The 20,189-nt window shown below is 29.2% G+C and overlaps 2 protein-coding genes across 3 annotated transcripts; one reads left to right on the top strand and one right to left on the bottom strand.

The window, feature by feature from the left end:
- Positions 1–879: 879 nt before the first annotated feature.
- LOC130900361 (uncharacterized) lies at positions 880–13,698 on the bottom strand. Of its 2 annotated transcripts, XM_057810901.1 has the most exons (9): positions 13,331–13,698; positions 13,186–13,271; positions 12,323–12,855; positions 11,927–12,141; positions 5,600–11,746; positions 5,182–5,247; positions 3,526–4,107; positions 2,627–2,890; positions 880–993 (listed from the first exon to the last, which is right to left on the bottom strand). In XM_057810901.1, the coding sequence occupies exons 1-9, from the start codon at positions 13,367–13,369 to the stop codon at positions 940–942; spliced, it is 7,986 nt and encodes a 2,661-aa protein (XP_057666884.1). In that variant the 5' UTR covers positions 13,370–13,698; the 3' UTR covers positions 880–939. The 2 variants fall into 2 exon arrangements, with proteins under 2 accessions (XP_057666884.1, XP_057666883.1); XM_057810900.1 differs by having other exon boundaries at positions 880–2,890.
- LOC130900373 (protein disulfide-isomerase TMX3-like) lies at positions 13,676–20,035 on the top strand. The gene is made up of 6 exons (XM_057810924.1): positions 13,676–13,847; positions 13,902–14,163; positions 14,766–15,094; positions 16,073–16,515; positions 17,419–17,614; positions 19,362–20,035. Exons 1-6 carry the CDS (start codon positions 13,814–13,816, stop codon positions 19,385–19,387), a joined length of 1,290 nt encoding a protein of 429 aa, XP_057666907.1. The 5' UTR covers positions 13,676–13,813; the 3' UTR covers positions 19,388–20,035.
- Positions 20,036–20,189: the final 154 nt, after the last annotated feature.

The raw sequence follows: 20,189 nt of genomic DNA, 5'->3' as shown, positions 1-20,189 counted from the left end.
CACTCAGCCACAGATTGCTTGGAAGACCATATCACCAAAATGTACAAATGCTCGCCTCAACTAGCATTAACAGTTTCGGCAACTCATTGTACATGATGTTCCACAAGAGGCTTAAGTCTCGAGATACCCCTGCAGTGACTTTATGTCATACTTGAAGACTTGGTTGATAAAGTAGATAGGTAGATACCCTGGCCCCTCCATTTTATGATGAGCCTTGACAGCTTGACTACGGTCAAATAGCACAAATATTTTTTATATATCTGCATCTTAATTAATCAATCAATCAATGAACTTCCGTGAAAAAAAAAATAAATCAACTGGGCTTGGAGGCAGATATAACTCACAGAGAGCTGAGGGCGAGGGGAATTAAGACTGCAATAATGGAGCCACCTGGCACACAGATGGCTTAGTCGGAGCAGACATTCCAAAATAAATAAATTTTCCTCGCTTTCGAAACACGCTATCATCTTCTAAGCCGAATTATTTGCTAGGTTAGGACGATACTTAGTCGACGCCAATGAAACAATAGTTTCTATAAAAGCCATATTGGCTGAAATTGTGTGCTCTAATCTTCTCTCGCTCTCTTCTTGGTGTGTGATGGCTGCCAGGTTGTGCTCAGTTTCTTGGACAACGATGGAATATTTATCATATCTCTGAGTAGTCTGTTCTACGGAAATGGATGAACAGATATAAATGGTCCTTTTACGACTGGTAACTTTACGACCGGACACGGTCATCTACGATGGCATCTCCATCAAAGACTATCCGAACATCCGGTATCAAATGAAGGAGGAAATAACTGTAGACAACTGAAGCGAACTGGGAAAGTTGAGGATTGAACTTTTTAGGTTTTAAAAATATTAAATGTGATCAAGAAGATAATTATATAAGTTATTTATTAAAAAACTATAAAACAAATTGTATGGAATCCAATAATACTTAACGTTGTTTTCGGAAAATGCTTAATCGTTTCGTTGGAGTAACTGGTTGATTCTAAAATAAAATAAAATATTAATTATCATTCAATCAAATAATAATTATTTTATTTACGAGAGCAGATCCCGTTATTCGGACCCATACACATTTATAAACTCACGTTATAAACTTCTGAGTCTGAACTCGTGTTTACCTACTAGGCGAGCTAGACTCACCCCAAATAGACCTTGTAGTAACCCCGGAAGTACTAATCGCTTAAATAATTTTTATTTGATGTTTTTGAAGTTGCTAATTACGAATCTGAAATTATTTTTCTCAAAAATGGGGTAAAAAGGGAAATGAAAGAAAAATTCGTAAAAATTTCAATAATATCTACCAATCAATACATCTTTCTTTCCAATGATGAGGGACATGAAAATGATCAGCTACCACTTTAATAATAAACTGAAACGTTCTATTAAACTTTCATATCATGTTTTTAGATAACATGCAATTAAATAAATAAAATTGCAAAATTTTATAATAAATTCTTATTTTAGCAATTATTAGAAATTTTTATTTAGGTCTTATTTATCAATTATCCATTTTTCTATTAATTCTATTTTAAAGATTTTAATAATTAATAGTATATTATATTATAAGGATTAAAAGTGCATATTTTTTTACGAGCAATATTGCGCAAGAAATTGCAAAATTTTTGAAGTTATAAAATTGGAAGGAGTATACTGCTAAGAAGAACATTTGCTACACTTCTTATTGATGGTGGCGGTGATCTCACTTGTCTTAAAAGACATGGAGCTTGGAAATCGAATACGGTAGCAGAAGGATATATTGAAGAATCAAGCATAAACAAAGAGAATACTGCCAGAAACATATTGCAACCTGTCAAAGAGGGTACAAGTACCTGTTCAGATATTTCCTCGATTGTTTCATCAATAGTTACGGAGAATATTTTGAGTTGTTCTAACATTAATGAGAATCTTTTGAATTGTTCGAAAATTGTTAGTGATAATTTCAGTGGTGCTTTGAATTTTGGCAATAATTGTTCTAATTGTACATTCAATATCACTATAAATAACAAATAAATACCTATATATAGTTGCCCAATTAGTTTGTTTTACTAAGTTTGTAAGAGACAATGTTTTTTTCTTCAAATTTAAATTAGAGAGCTCAAATGCAATTACTTTTAGTCTTAGGATTAAACGTAGAGTTTTTAATTCTAGGATTAAAAGTGTTGCTAAGCAACGAGCAAATTTTTGTACGGCAAGGGAATTGATGGTTTTTGCACCTGAAAATAGTACAAAAATGTCAAAATTTTTTGTTGTTTGGAGAAAAATGTATATTTTTATGGTTTGTCAAGCTGATGCGACCTGGTTTGTTCATAAACCAAATGAACTATTTTGAAAAAATTGCAAATTTCGAATTCAGCTGCCAAAATTTTACCCTAGTACAGAGTCTCCATACACTGTTCTAATTCCTTTTTCATTTGTATAGACTATTAAAAATTTAATGACAGCTCGATACTCATTTTTTTCTATCTTCCTATAAATATACAGGGTTTCGTATTTGAAAATCGTATGCTTATATAATATCAACAGATTTATAAGCATTTGCAACAATAAAAAATTTGTCTGTATATATGTGCATGATGAGAGTAAAAATAGAAAATTATTTCTAAAAAGCAACAGACCTCAGAATTATCCTTGATATTACTCTTTCCCATAAAAAGTGATCTAATTCTACTAGGAGTAAGTTTTTTCGGTGTTCTTTCATTTTGTTCTCTCAATGGTAATGGTTGAACTTCATTTCCTTGAAGAGACAACCTCCCTCCGTTTTTACTCGGTGTCGGTGGACCTGGTTTTTTGTAAGTAGTTGTACCAAAATCTTTCTTTTGGCGAGGTTTTTCACCAGGAAGTAATTTACTGAGACTATCATTTAATTCAATATTACCCCCCTAAAAATTTCAATTAATTAGTATAAGCTGTAGTCATATTTATATTTATATGGAAAAGTTGATACAATAAATTAAATTCCCATTATTGTAAAAATGAAAAATTATTCACTTGTGATAACATCAAAAATTTAACTGAAATCAGAAGTATACATCTCTTTTAAGTAGGTGCAAACTGAAGCTCCAATATAAACTCGTAATTAACGCCTAATCGGGAAATAAAAAAGTATTTTTGATGCAATTAAATACACCAGAAAAAGAGTAATCAAGAGCTCACTCATTAACATAAAAAATACAAAGAGATATAATAACAAACGCAGATGATATTATGGAAAGATGGAGACAATATTTTAGAGATCTTTAAAGATATAAACGAGACAAAAAACAAAGAGATTACAAAAGTAGGATTAACGGAAATTTAAAACAAATTCAAAACAAAATCGGAGAACAATTAAGATGGTTAAGCCATGTTAAAAGAATGGAAGAAAGATTATCAAGAAACATATATGAAGTACTAACTTACAAAAAAAAGACCAAAAGATAGAATGGGAACTTCTGTAGAAAAAGGAGTTCGATTATTGTCTCAAATTCAGGATCAAGTAACTAAAAGTAAATATGAATAAAAGCTCCATACTAACCTTTAGATCATCTTCTCGGAACTTGGAAGGGCTAACGAATTGTGTTTCGGCTGGATATGACGATTTCAAATGTGGCGGTAACATCGAATTTCTCCACGCCAACTCAGAAAACCTTCCAATCGATTCTTTTTCATTTTCACCTATGACGCAACGTCCAGCTTTCAAATCTGTCAAATATTTATTATTAAAATCATCATCTTCATCTTCCATTTCAATATTTGGTACATTTGTCGAAGTTGTTTTGGACACTGTAACAGTTTCTTGAATCCGAGTAATCGCTCGAGGTAATGTTGCTGATTTCCTTGCACATGCATTGTCGTTACTGTGTAATACAGATGTGCTTTTCACCTTTTTAACTGCTTGCGAATGGTCCACTTTACTTTCAGCCATATTTCCTATCGACCTTAGGGATGTTACACTACCTCGATTAGAATTACTAATCTTTGAAGACATTAAAGACTCTCTGGAAGTGTAGATGGATTTGGATCTCAACATATCTTGTTGATTTTCTAACATATGGGGTTTTTGTTGTGTTCTAATTACCCCTTTTCTAATGTCTTCTTTCATTTCCCCAATGAACTTCTACAATAATATTTTTTTAATAAATTTTGATACTATCTAAGATCAAACAATAATGGATTATGAACATAAGCTAGGAAGTCGAAATTATTAAATTAGATATCTCAAAGAAGGGAACCTATTTATGTGTCAAAATATAGCAAATGATTCGTTATTGCTGCAGAAGAAAATTATCTGTTGCTCCCCAATTTAAAATATCTAGAATTTGTGACAAATTCTAGAATTTTTTCTTAACAACTCATTCAATGTGTGCAAACTACAACATTTGCTAAATGTGAGTTTTAGAGGATTTCTAATATATTAGTCTTCCTCAAAAAGTAACTATCAGGGATATGTTAAGAATGGCTCAAAGGATTTTTTGCAAATATACAAATATCAGTAGCAAGGTCGGAAAAGCAAGGAAGAAAGCGACGAGCAGAAAATCAAAGGAGAAAAGGTGATGCAGGAAGAAACACCGCAAAACTCCAATAATAGAAGAGAGAGAGGAAATTCGGCGCCTCTTCGTCAACAGGCTGTTCTGTGGTTTTCTCCAAAGTCCGCCCTGAATCCAATTTCAGTACAGCAGACCAAACTTATTGGAGACTGCTAGTAAGGAGCACAAGCTCCAATTCGAAGGTTTACACTTGAGATCGGGGATTCTACTATATTCACATACCTGCTGGATGTAAGGCACTTCAGAAACTCAGGGCTTTATGACTGGGGACATATTGGATAGAGTAGGAAGGTTTACCTAACCTGACATAGGCGTATGTCCTAAAATTTATTAGAGGATCTGTACTAAGCTGAGTGGATGAGAGGCCACAACAGATGTTTCAGGACTAAGTGAATCGTAACCCTACCAATTATATATACATATTTGTTGAGAAACACGAAAAAACTGTTATTGGTGGTCTTCTTGACATATTTTAATGGAAACAGTCGTTCGTTTTTATTTCGTGCTAACATATTAATAATAATAATAACCAAAATTCAAGTACCAAACAAGTTTATCATAAAAATACATCTTTAATCTATGTGCATATAATGTATGACATAGATACTACAAGAAACTGGAATAATGATTGACTAAATACTTACACTTTCACTTTGTTGTGCTTTAACTTTCATAATTTCCTTGCTGACTTCTTCACTATATAATTTTATCTATAACACAAATAAACAATTATTCAGAAAGTGTAAAACTGTACTGATTTCATTGTTAATGAATCTTAATTTTACTATATTAAAAAATAGTTTTATTATAAATTTATATAAAATAAAATAAGTACGAAAGTTTTATTTCAAATATGTGGCGGTCCTCCTCTGGATTTTCTTTCTACCTTTTCAGGTGTAAGGTAATTTATAGATCAACACCTTATAATATAGAATGTATTTTAAAATCGAAATATAACAATTAAAAATAAGATATAAGAATTAAATCAGACACTGAAGCATTGTGGAATTACAACATAAATAGATTGATTTTATTAATTCATAATATCAAAATAAAACTCACCATTTTTTCTTTCATCTTTTCCAATTTTTTTTCATATTCGAAAATCACTTCCTTGACCTTTCTGTTTTCTCTTGTGATACCTTCTTCTCGCTCTTTTTTCAGTAATATCACAAATTCTTCTCTATCTCTAGATCTCTTGTACTTTATTGTGTCAATATCAGTCAAAAGTCTATTATTTTCTTCCAATAACTTTTCGTATGCTTCTTTAATTTGAACAAACTCGTTTATCTTCTGATTTTTTTCTTCTAATTTCTTTCGTAAGTTAAGAATATCTAACTCCAACTTAGAATTTGCTTGTACCACCGAAACATAAGAATCTTGTACATTTTTAGTATCGTGTTCCATTTGTTTTCTTATAATTTCCTTTTCTGCTTCGGCAATTTCTATCCTCTTCAAAAGATCATTTTTCACTCCTACAGCACTTTGATGTGCAAATAATAAATTAGTCTCATTTTCCTTAATTAATTTACTATACCGATCTGATAAATCATCTCTATCTTTCTTGACTTTTTGAAGTTCTTTATCTGTTAGATCTAAACAGTCAATAAGCTTATTCTTTTCCTCAATTAAATCAGTCACATTTTTAATTAGTTGCATTTTTTCTTCAGAGAGTGAGTCTATAGTATCTTTCATTTCATTTTTTTCTTGTGAAAGTCTATCAACAATATCAAAAATGTCTTTATGCTCTTCTGACATTTTTTCTAAAAGATCTGACTTTTCTTCCACTTCTTGTTTCAATGTATTACAGGATTCTTGTAGAAATTCGATAGTTGCATATTTTTCTTCTAAATCAGTAGATATAGACATAAATCTTCCTAAAAGGTGTGTATTTTCTTCTGTTAGCTGTTTAACTTTATCTGATAAGTCTTCAACTTGTTTAGCATTATTTTTATTTTTTTCAGTTATATCAACATTTTCCTGTGAAACTTTGTCTAACTGTTCCGAAAATTCATTTTTAACCAGTGATAACTTTTCAATTTCTTTTAGTAATGTTTCTTTTTCTGCTTGCACAATACTCATCTCATTATTGCTGAGTTCAAGTGCTTCTAAAATCACATCTTTTTCTTGTAGAGCTTTTTGCAATTCACTGTTATTCAAATCCAGAAAATCAGAAATAATTTTTTTTTCTTCTAATACCATTTCAAGGGAATCTTTTAATTTAGATTTTTCAAAAATGAGTTTATCCATGTCCAATTTTAATTTTTGTACTTCATTGAAATTTTTCTCTTTGTTTAATTGATACTCATTAGATATTTTATTAAATTCCATTTTAGTAGTATCTAATTCTTCACACGCAATATTTTTCTCTTTTAACGCGGTTTTCAATGAATTGTCAGAAATCAACAATTTATCATCAGTGGTCTTTAGCTTCTCAAGAATTTCTTCATTTACTGTATTCAGTGTTTTAATTTCTTCAGACAATTGATCAATTTTGATTTTAAGCTCATTATTTAGAGCTTCTCTAATACTTATATTTTCTATCAATTTATTATTTTCAGCTTGTATGTTATTACAAGTGAATTCTAGATTTTTGTTTTTATCTACCAAAATAATCAAGTCATCAGACAGTTTACATTTGTCTGACATAATCTTCTCCAAATCTACTGCTTTATTTAAATTATCCTTGATGACTTCATCTAATTTTGCTTTTAACTCGATTTGTATCTCATTAAATTTGTCTCTATCCTTTTCAGTTTCTATTAGTTTTCCCGATAGCTCTGCATTTGCATCATTTACATTTTTCAATGTTTCCCTCAATTTGTTTGAATCAATTGACAATTTATCTTTAATAAAGTTACATTCTGTGAGGTATTCTGCCAATTGCAATTTCTGATTTTCAGTTTCATTTTGCAACATTGATAATTCTTCAATTTTCTTTGTTTTTTTGTTACAATTAATCTCCAAATCATTAATCTTAACAGTAATTTCTTCTAATTTCAAAAGAGCACATTTTAAATCTTCCTCAACCAAATTTTTTTCCATTAATGCTGTTTTTAATGAATTTTCAGAAACCAACAATTTATCATTAGTGGTCTTTAGCTTCTCAAGAATTTCTTCATTTACTGTATTCAGTGTTTTAATTTCTTCAGACAATTGATCAATTTTGATTTTAAGCTCATTATTTAGAGCTTCTCTAATACTTATATTTTCTAATAATTCATTATTTTCAGCTTGTATGTTATTATAAGTGAATTCTAGATTTTTGTTTTTATCTACCAAAATATTCAAGTCATCAGATAGTTTACATTTGTCTGACATGACCTCTTCTAATTTTGCTTTTAAATCGATCATCATTTCATTAAATTTGTCTCTATTTTTACTTGTTTCTATCAATTCTTCAGACAGTGCTGCATTTGCATCATTTACATTTTTCAATTTTTCCTTCAAGTTTTTCAAATCAATTGATAACTTATCTTTAATAGAGTTACATTCTGTCAGGTATTCTGTCAATTGCAATTTCTGATTTTCAGTTTCATTTTGCAACATTGATAATTCTTCAATTTTCTTCGTTTTTTTGTTACAATTAATCTCCAAATCATTATTCTTATCATTAGTTTCTTCTAATTTCACAAGAGCACATTTTAAATCTTCCTCAACCAAATGTTTTTCCTTCAATGCTGTTTTTAATGAATTTTCAGAAACCAACAATTTATCATTAGTGGTCTTTAGCTTCTCAAGAATTTCTTCATTTACTGTATTCAGTGTTTTAATTTCTTCAGACAATTGATCAATTTTGATTTTAAGCTCATTATTTAGAGCTTCTCTAATACTTATATTTTCTAATAATTTATTATTTTCAGCTTGTATGTTATTACATGTGACTTCTAGATTTTTGTTTTTATCTACCAAAATAATCAAGTCATCAGATAGTTTACATTTGTCTGACATGACCTCTTCTAATTTTGCTTTTAAATCGATCATCATTTCATTAAATTTGTCTCTATTTTTTCTTGTTTCTATCAATTCTTCAGACAGTGCTGCATTTGCATCATTTACATTTTTCAATTTTTCCCTCAATTTGTTTAAATCAATTGACAATTTATCTTTAATAGAGTTACATTCTGTCAGGTATTCTGCCAATTGCAATTTCTGATTTTCAGTTTCATTTTGCAACATTGATAATTCTTCAATTTTCTTTGTTTGTTTGTTACAATTAATCTCCAAATCATTAATCTTAACAGTAGTTTCTTCTAATTTCAAAAGAGCACATTTTAAATCTTCCTCAACCAAATTTTTTTCCATTAATGCTGTTTTTAATGAATTTTCAGAATCCAACAATTTATCATTAGTGGTCTTAAGCTTCTCAAGAATTTCTTCATTTACTGTATTCAGTATTTTAATTTCTTCAGACAATTGATCCATTTTGATTTTAAGCTCATTATTTAGAGCTTCTCTAATACTTATATTTTCTAATAATTTATTATTTTCAGCTTGTATGTTATTACATGTGAATTCTAGATTTTTGTTTTTATCTACCAAAATATTCAAGTCATCAGATAGTTTACATTTGTCTGACATGACCTCTTCTAATTTTGCTTTTAAATCGATCATCATTTCATTAAATTTGTCTCTATTTTTTCTTGTTTCTATCAATTCTTCAGACAGTGCTGCATTTGCATCATTTACATTTTTCAATTTTTCCTTCAAGTTTTTCAAATCAATTGATAACTTATCTTTAATAGAGTTACATTCTGTCAGGTATTCTGTCAATTGCAATTTCTGATTTTCAGTTTCATTTTGCAACATTGATAATTCTTCAATTTTCTTCGTTTTTTTGTTACAATTAATCTCCAAATCATTATTCTTATCATTAGTTTCTTCTAATTTCACAAGAGCACATTTTAAATCTTCCTCAACCAAATGTTTTTCCTTCAATGCTGTTTTTAATGAATTTTCAGAAACCAACAATTTATCATTAGTGGTCTTTAGCTTCTCAAGAATTTCTTCATTTACTGTATTCAGTGTTTTAATTTCTTCAGACAATTGATCAATTTTGATTTTAAGCTCATTATTTAGAGCTTCTCTAATACTTATATTTTCTAATAATTTATTATTTTCAGCTTGTATGTTATTACATGTGACTTCTAGATTTTTGTTTTTATCTACCAAAATAATCAAGTCATCAGACAGTTTACATTTGTCTGACATAATCTTCTCCAAATCTACTGCTTTATTTAAATTATCCTTGATGACTTCATCTAATTTTGCTTTTAACTCGATTTGTATCTCATTAAATTTGTCTCTATCCTTTTCAGTTTCTATTAGTTTTCCCGATAGCTCTGCATTTGCATCATTTACATTTTTCAATGTTTCCCTCAATTTGTTTAAATCAATTGACAATTTATCTTTAATAGAGTTACATTCTGTCAGGTATTCTGCCAATTGCAATTTCTGATTTTCAGTTTCATTTTGCAACATTGATAATTCTTCAATTTTCTTTGTTTGTTTGTTACAATTAATCTCCAAATCATTAATCTTAACAGTAGTTTCTTCTAATTTCAAAAGAGCACATTTTAAATCTTCCTCAACCAAATTTTTTTCCATTAATGCTGTTTTTAATGAATTTTCAGAATCCAACAATTTATCATTAGTGGTCTTAAGCTTCTCAAGAATTTCTTCATTTACTGTATTCAGTATTTTAATTTCTTCAGACAATTGATCAATTTTGATTTTAAGCTCATTATTTAGAGCTTCTCTAATACTTATATTTTCTAATAATTTATTATTTTCAGCTTGTATGTTATTACATGTGAATTCTAGATTTTTGTTTTTATCTACCAAAATATTCAAGTCATCAGATAGTTTACATTTGTCTGACATGACCTCTTCTAATTTTGCTTTTAAATCGATCATCATTTCATTAAATTTGTCTCTATTTTTTCTTGTTTCTATCAATTCTTCAGACAGTGCTGCATTTGCATCATTTACATTTTTCAATTTTTCCTTCAAGTTTTTCAAATCAATTGATAACTTATCTTTAATAGAGTTACATTCTGTCAGGTATTCTGTCAATTGCAATTTCTGATTTTCAGTTTCATTTTGCAACATTGATAATTCTTCAATTTTCTTCGTTTTTTTGTTACAATTAATCTCCAAATCATTATTCTTATCATTAGTTTCTTCTAATTTCACAAGAGCACATTTTAAATCTTCCTCAACCAAATGTTTTTCCTTCAATGCTGTTTTTAATGAATTTTCAGAAACCAACAATTTATCATTAGTGGTCTTTAGCTTCTCAAGAATTTCTTCATTTACTGTATTCAGTGTTTTAATTTCTTCAGACAATTGATCAATTTTGATTTTAAGCTCATTATTTAGAGCTTCTCTAATACTTATATTTTCTAATAATTCATTATTTTCAGCTTGTATGTTATTACAAGTGAATTCTAGATTTTTGTTTTTATCTACCAAAATATTCAAGTCATCAGACAGTTTACATTTGTCTGACATGACCTCTTCTAATTTTGCTTTTAAATCGATCATCATTTCATTAAATTTGTCTCTATTTTTTTTTGTTTCTATCAATTCTTCAGACAGTGCTGCTTTTGCATCATTTACATTTTTCAATTTTTCCCTCAAGTTTTTCAAATCAATTGATAACTTATCTTTAATAGAGTTACATTCTGTCAGGTATTCTGTCAATTGCAATTTTTGATTTTCAGTTTCATTTTGCAACATTGATAATTCTTCAATTTTCTTTGTTTTTTTGTTACAATTAATCTCCAAATCACTAATCTTAACATTAGTTTCTTCTAATTTCAAAAGAGCACATTTTAAATCTTCCTCAACCAAATTTTTTTCCATTAATGCTGTTTTCAATTCCCTTAAATCTATTTTCATTTTATCATTTTCTTTTTGCAGCTCTTTTAACTGAACATCTACAACGGACTTAGCAAGGTCTTCACTTTGTATATCATAACCTCTAGACCCACGAAATGAATTTTGAAAACTTTCTTCTATATAACTATCATTATTAGACTTTGGTCTTAGTTCTTCAAGAAGAGTTTCAAGTTCCAAACAATGTGCCTGTAGATTTTCATTTTTTATTAACTGTTCCTTGTAATTTTCACTCATGGATTCTAAGTTCTTCTCTGCATCAATAAATTTTTCTAACCAAACTTCACAACGACTTTCCAGTTGTTTTACCTAAAATTGAATTTTAAATATATGAAATGCAGTATAATTTATTACAATTATATGACAAATAAATGTAGATTCAATTCTTTGAACAATTCAATTTTATCAGTGCCCAATTAGTAAGGTTTGGTTATACAATCAGTAGTTTATTATTGTTGCAAAACAAACAATGTAACTGTAAAAACTAACTTGCGCTTTCACTTTGTCCCTTTCTTCTCGAAGTTCAAGATTCTCCTTGTCACTTTGTTCCAAGATTTGTTCCAAACTATCAACTTTAGTCCTAAGTATCTTTTGCATTTCCCTGAAATCTCTGTCTCTATAATGTGGTGGTGTTCTGTCCTCTAATTCGAGAACTTCACTTCTTAGATTTGATATTTCTAATGTTTTTTGAGACAGTTGTTTTTCTAAAAAAGAGTCAATTTATCTAAGCATTTTTATTCGTTAACAAATCAGATACAAAAGTGAACTGATAAGTATTTAGTCTACAACATAAAAATTTCTTTAACCCATCTAAAAAATATTGGTCAAACAAAAAAAATTTATGTAAATGATTGGTGCATAAAGGAAATTAATATATCTACTTACCAAGTTTCTTTCTCATTTCTATTTGACTCTTTAAATACTTTTCAAGACTCTCTTTTTCTTCTTGAAAAAGCTCTATTTGAGCTTTTAACCTATTAATTTCTTTTTCTCTTTCAAAAATTTTACTGTTTTTAACTGGAGTCTGTAAGACATCATGTAGTGGGCTTACACATGAAATGTTTACAGGGCTTGAAATCCAATTTGCACAACTGGTATCATCCGCACAATTCTGAATTATAGAGGCAAGATCGGCGTTATTTAGTTTTGTACAATCTTGTATTCTCTCCAAAAATTTTTTTATTTTTATTTGAGTGTTTTCTTGAAGGTTATAACATAGGGGAGAAGTGAATACTTCCCTTCTGTCATGGATACAAGTATAATGCATCAAAAGTGAAGTTATAGCACATAGATCATCCTTTGGAAGATCATTTAGATGTATCACTGATTTATTAGGAATCAAAAATTCAGTATAATGTTCACTCAAGGTATCAAAGATACAGGTCAATATGTCAGAATCGATTTTTGCCGATTTTTTACTAAAATAAATACATGGTAGAATCTAAACCATCCTATGTTGGAGCTCTTGTTTAAATTTTATTATTTAATTTAGGCAAAATTAATGAAAATTAATTAAGAAGACATATCTTTTTTTATAACTACTGAATAATTATGTATTGTTTTAAATGTTTTCCAAATACCGCATTCAAAAAATGAATGCTTTCAACAGTATTGAATTAATAATTGAATTTTAGACATTTCATAATCAAATTAGTGTCTTTAAAAATAAAATCGGTGGTAAAAACGTTATATAAATATTTAAATTCGTTTCATTACTAGCACATAAAAGAGGTTAGGAGAATACTTACATTACTTTATAAAGATTATTGAAAAATAAACCATCTCTAAGATCATCTAATTTTTTAACGGGGTTTGAAAGTTTCAAACAGTTTACCTATAAACAAAATTTTGAATAAAACTTGAAAAAGTCTCTATATTAATGTAAATATATACCCAGTCTATTAATATCCGTTCCCATAATGGATTTTCCATTTTATCGAGTCAATTATTTGAAAACAATACTGAAACAACACATATATTAATTCTTCACTGTTGACGGTTAAACTTTGATTTCCGTTGACACTAATAATTTTAAATATCTTCTTGTTATTGTCAACACACATTATTCGGTTACGTTTCCAGTTACTACCTTTGTTATTCCACTAGAATATGACAACTGTTGTGTCGCTACATATTATAAGAAGGAGGTTAACATGATTTTTATACAATTATCGTTATAAAAGTAAATTTATTTTTGAATTTTATTTTGAAAATAATTGTAAACAAATTTCAGATAAATATCTATATATATAAAGGAAAATAGAACAAAGAAATAAAAAAGAAGAAGACTTTAGACAGAAATTCCATAAATATAATAATAATACTTTAAAAATTTACTAGAACACTGTATAAACTACATACTTGCAAATAATTAAAATGAATGTGTTAATATATTTTTTTTTACTAACGGGCAAGTATCGCAATATTTTTTGCGATTTATTTAATTATATTACATTTTTTGTAGAATTTGTACTTTTGGTATCACCTTCATCAAAATGGATATTAGAATTAGGAGATAATTTCATTGATATAAGAAAAGATGGTGGTTATTGGTTGGTTAAATTTTATACACCTTGGTGTGGTCATTGTAAAAGGCTTGATCCTGTGTGGGCTCATGTTGTACAAGCACTCAAAAATACTCACATTAGAGTTGGAAAGGTTGACTGCTCAGTATTTCCCAATGTTGGAAGAGCTTTCGACGTCACAATGTATCCTACCATTAAACTGTAAGCTTTTTATCATTGAGTATCTGCAACTGAATGTTTACTACCACTACACCAACACTCACAATTACTTCCATTTTATAACACGCTTATATTAGCTTTACCTGTATGTGGGTTTGTTTGTTTGTAACTCAAGAGCAAGTGGCTTATTTAATAAAAAAGCGCCACAATATTACCAGTATTTTTCATTCATTATTGTTCTAAGCTTCAACTTTTTAGTTTGATGTGTTTTAAAAGCGATTTTTTTTAAACTATATTTAATTTATATCACCCTCATATAATGGCTTCGCTGCTTATATACCCACATCTTGTCGAAACTTGTATCGAGCCGTAACTGTATAGTTGGTAAGGTTGTCGAAGTGCTTAATTTCTAACACGGAGATCTGAGGTTTGAATCCTCGAATCTTCTTAGACTAAAAGATAGACTTGAACTTGCTTAGTTTGTTCTATCTTTATATATATTTAATTTTTACTTAGAAAGGGGAAAAACTTGTGGAAATTAACTATTCTTAGAGGACTTAATTGAGATGTAATTGAAATATTTGGAAACAGCTGATGATTTTGACTCAAGTATGTGGAATTAATAATAATAATAATATTTTTAGCATTAAACCTGAAGAAGATTTCACTTTTGAAGGAGAAAAAGCAACTGAAGAGATAATTAATTTTGCTATTAGATTAGCTGGACCTCCAGTGCAACAAGTAACCCGCACCGAAAGTTTGACAAACATAAAAAACATGAATCAGCTATTTTTCATGTACGTTGGTGAAAGAGAAGGGCTTTTGTGGAATACATTTTATAACTTGGCTTCTAAATTTCAAGCTCATGCTTTTTATTATTCTGCTAGTGAAGAAATTGCTAAGAATCATGTTGACATACACAAGCTACCAGCAGTATTTGTCCACAAAGAAAACTCTCATTATTTCTACTCTGGTAAGATAAATTTATGGAGGATCTATTTTTTTTTGAAATAATATAATTTTAGGAAACCAACACCTTTATTTTTTCTTTTATATATTCAAGCTATATTTCAAAATCATGTTCTTATATTCATTTTTAAAGTTAATAAATGTTGATATAATCCAAAAAATGCACCATCCATTTCCATTAATTGCAAGGAATAACATCATCACCGACAATATTAAACAACAACTGCAAAAAGATTATTAACAACCATAAGGAAACAAAGCACAACACACTAGGAGTAATAGAGTCAAAGGAAGAAATTCTGCTCCGGAATAGACAGACCAACACTAGTATCAACAGTTAGACTTGATAAGCAAGAAAAAGTAGTATGCAATTGTAAACAATGTATGAAGAGGCTAGAAGCTAGAAAGCTGCAATAAAAATGCTGCATCATGACATGAAAATGGACCCTCAAAACATTAGTATAATAACTTGGAATGCTAAATGTACTTCTGCAGCATAAATAATTCCATATGTACATGGATACATCAAAAATAGATATATATCTAATTTTAGAAACACTCTTTACTAAAGCTACCAGAAATATAAAACATTTTGAAGATATATACATTAAAACTGAACAAATACAACTTACTTCTGTGAATGTATATATTGCAAAATATGAAATAGCTTCTATATAATGTCCATCAGTATAATTTCAAGAAAAGTAAATATTTAAACTCTTCAGTATTTTGGAAAAAAATTAGGAAGAGATTACAATATGGAATGATGTACCAGGAAATGGAGACTGGCCATCTTTTGTTAGATACAATGAAAAGAATCAGTTGGGATCTACTTGCACATAGTGGTGTTTTTCCTAAATATATCAAATTTAGCCTATCACTATTTCTAATTACTAAAGTATCTAATGGTAACTGTACATTATTTCCATTTCATAGGTGAACTTTATATTTTATTTGTATTTATACTTCCTATAAATTTTAGTCGGAGAAGGTAACGATGTAGTGGACGCTGATTACATAAACGCCTCCATGCACAAGTGGATAAACGAAGAACGTTTTGAGACGTTTCCAAAATTAACCGAAACAAATATAAATGAAATTCTTCACACTCGAAAATATATTGTACTCGTCATAGTTGAAGAAAATAAATTGTTACAAATACCAAAGGAAATGATTGATTTCAAAAATACTGTTGAGTCTTTAGCTAGAACGAAACGATATAAATATCACAATCATTTTCAATTTGGTTGGAGTAATAGTCACGATCTCGCTAATAATATAGCAATGCAAATAGTTCCCCTGCCGTATTTATTAGTGTTGAATTCGACGACTCTACATCACTATGTTCCTGAAGATGATCCCACTGAAATGACAGCCGATGCTATAGAATTGTTTTTGGAAAGGATTTTAAATCAGACTGCACCAGTAAGTAACATATTCATTCAGTTGTATTTAGATTCTGTTTACTGGATGTTGAGTTTACTATATTTTATTATTACAATGTTGCCAGTAGTTTAGGCAAAATCGTAGTGTACAAATGTTTTGTCTTCAAAATCCTTTATCTTCAATATGGAATTTTTATATTAAGCAAACCCCAATTATTTCGCAGTATTCTATCTATCCTAGAGACTAGATCACCTTTTTTAAAACACTCTGTCTACTTACGCTATTTTCTATAAATTTTTCTTCAACTGTATTATTTAGGTATATTTTATCTCAATATAGTTTATGAAAAGCATGGAAGTGATTCCCTTCTGCTCTTTTCTATTCTTTACTTTCGTTTTCCAGAATTTAACTCTCTCTCTTAGATCTTCCATCACCTCTATGTACCATCTTTTCTTTGCTCCACCTTTTTGTTCTTGTTCCTCCTTTTTTTTGCTCTAAAATCTGGCTTTTTCTGTATGTAATCCAGCCAATCTATTCTTTTGGATCCTATTATTTTGCTTAGTTCTGCTTCTCCAAATAGATTCCTGATTTCATTATTTATTCTCCTCAGCCATAAATCCCACTTCTTTTTACCTCCTAGTATCTTTCTGAGTATTTTTATTTCCCTTCTCTCCCTCTGCTTTATTAAGAATTCAAGATTTGTCTTCGTAGCTTACTGTTGGTCTTATTATTGTTTTGTATAGATGTAGCTTCACCTTTCTGGTGACTTTTTGGGATCTTATTATCGCGTTCACTGCTTTCTCATCATCCTCGCTTCCAAATGTTCTCCCTCGTCACCGTCGTCCTTGATAACCACCCCAAGATATACCTATAATTTGCTCTAAGCTCATTGTGTAGTTGTGAATATGAAAATGGAATATCATGAATCGCATTTGTTTATAGGTTTATGGCGGCAATGATTTGGCTGTAAGATTGTACAGAGCGTATTTCAAGTCAAGGACTACTCTTTCTGAAAGATGGAGAGGTAATCCAGCTTTGACAACTGTTTTACTGGGACTACCTCTTGGGTTCTTCTCATTTATAGTGTATTCCTGTTGCTGCGCCAATATTTTAGATGCCGACGAAGACGAAGAGGAAGGTAAACAACAACAAAATTTACGAAAATCAATTGGAAAGGAAAGTGGCGAAACATCTATTGGGGCTAAAGTCAACCATGGAGATTTTCAAAAATCGATTCTCTTTCGTACATTTCTATTCTTTCGTTTGTGTACACGTATTGTCTTTTAAAAACAAATATTTTATGATGTCTCGATAATCAATTTTTAATTTTTTCCTTAAAAAAAAAGATCATTGCCTAATTGTAATTAGCCCCCCGGAAACAACCGACTACCAATTTTCACGATTTTTCTAGTTTTGGCTAGTTTTTTGGGATTTTCGCCCACTGTGTGTTCTATTACCATTTGGTGACTTTTTTCATGATATAACGATCGCCAAGTCAAGGCGACACAGCAACTTTTGAATTCAGCAACCAATAATTTTTTGGTCCTAATTGAAGGTGCAAATTCTCCTTCATTTGCTTTACAAAAACGTATGTTTGATCAATTTTTTTCCATTTTAAAAAAAAATTTAACGAATCACTTATACAATTGTTATAAGAAAGTAAGCATCCAGAATGATTGAAGTTATAGTGAGAATTTTTAAGTAATTAGAGATTTCAATTTTTAACTACCCTTTCAAACATGACTATCATTTTTAAATAATTTTTATTCTATTAAATTCACCGTTAGTATCTATGACAATGAACATTTACTTTACTCGATAGCGGATTTTTCAGGTAATTATTAAAAAGTTATAGTTCCTACACGACCAAATTTCCTTTGAATTTCTGTATCTATTTGTTCACAATATACTTTTTCTTGAACACTAGATATACCAATTTTTTTTTTTTAATATTATTTTAGCATTTCTTTAATGGGGCCGAAAAAACTGCCTTAAGCTATATTACTTTATACGATTATTCTAGACTTAACTAAACCATATCTGTATGTATGTAGATATTGGGGTGTTATATTGTGTGCCTCTTTCTTGCTGCAATACTGGAGGACCCAGTGTTTACAGCTGATCCATCAAACCCCTTTCTTTTAAAAAGTCTAGAATGTGGGATGACTGGAGTTGCCAGAGATCTGAGTCTTCTATTTAATTGCTAACAGGTGTAGTGCTCTGGTGTTCTGTAATGTCTCACACTTCGAGAGAATGTGGGTGGAGGCTTCGTCTTCCGTGCAACAGAATCTGCACGCTGTACTATCTGCTAAATCTAGGGTCTTCAGATGTTCATTGAGGCTATTTTAACTTGATTCTCAAGATATTTAAGCTTGAATTCTTGTCATTATTGGATCCTAAATTCAGATGCAGGGTTATTAAAAAACTGCATTAGGGAAAATTATTATTCCATATTTTCAAATAACCAAGAGAAGAATAAACAAATATTAAAATATATTCAGTTAAAAAACAAAACAGATCTCAAATATCAAAACGTAGAACACCTTTTCTTACCTTATGTATAATGTTTTTCTCAATGGGTATCAAATTATTGCAATAAATATGAAATTAAATCATGAAAGATAATAATGAATTATCAAAAAATTAATCATTAATCTAGAATACTAAAAAATAAAAGAATTAATCTTATATGCAGCTGATTATGTGGGACAGACATCTCAATTTTCAGAAAATAGATCAAGAAATTAACAATATAAAAAAATTGCATACCATATTATGAAGTATTAAAAAAACATATATTTAATAATAAAAATTGGAAGAGTCAAATACTAAAAGACTTTTTAACAAATTCGGAATATACTTTAAAACATAATTTTCTTTTTCAGAGCTTCTTCATGAGAAGAAAGACTAATTCAAATAAATTTATACCTACATAAAATATTTTAATATTCGTTCAAAATAATCATCTAATTTATCCAGTAAGAACCAGATGGAACCAACATTGCATATGAATGTAGGTAATTGATTAAAGGAAATCAACATTGTTATGTATAATTGAGGATACAGAAAAGGATCGTAAAGAATATTATACAGGATCTAGAAGATACAAAGAGTCATTTATTTGATATTTTCATTTGCGTTTTCAAACATCTACATTCCAATTATAGAGAATGTCTCATACATAATATTGGTTCTCAATTTTCACTTTGTTTATTAAATAATTATACAAAAAGAAAATTTGATATTCGAAGCATAGCCCATCGTATTCTAATGTTGCAACTCAACGTTCAGTAAACCTTTAAGACCTTGGTAAAACCATTCTTTGAGTGAGTTTAGGTGTAAAAAATTGTTATTCAAGTTTTCTCCACACAAAAATTTCGCCATGGATCTGATGTTGTAGGAGTTCAATACTATTAAGTTCTTTGATTTTTTTTATAATGTAGTACCTGATTTTTTTGTGATATATCTGCCAAATGTTTTTGTATTTATTTATTTATATTAATTATTATGTGAATATTTTATTAGTTTCTCTTGAAATAAAAATAAATTGTAAATTGAATATTTTTTTTGTTTCATTGATATTTGAAAATGAATTATGTATAAATAAGAAAAAATCTAAACAATGTTCAATAGCAGGTTTGAATCTATTGAAAGTTTGTATAATTTAAAATAGTTGATAAATGATGAGAAAGGTGTATTGGAATAAAAAACAA

This window comes from Diorhabda carinulata, chromosome X (genome assembly GCF_026250575.1).
Source record: "Diorhabda carinulata isolate Delta chromosome X, icDioCari1.1, whole genome shotgun sequence".
In the NCBI taxonomy this organism is placed as follows: domain Eukaryota; kingdom Metazoa; phylum Arthropoda; class Insecta; order Coleoptera; family Chrysomelidae; genus Diorhabda; species Diorhabda carinulata.
This window is presented reverse-complemented; position numbering and strand designations above follow the sequence as displayed.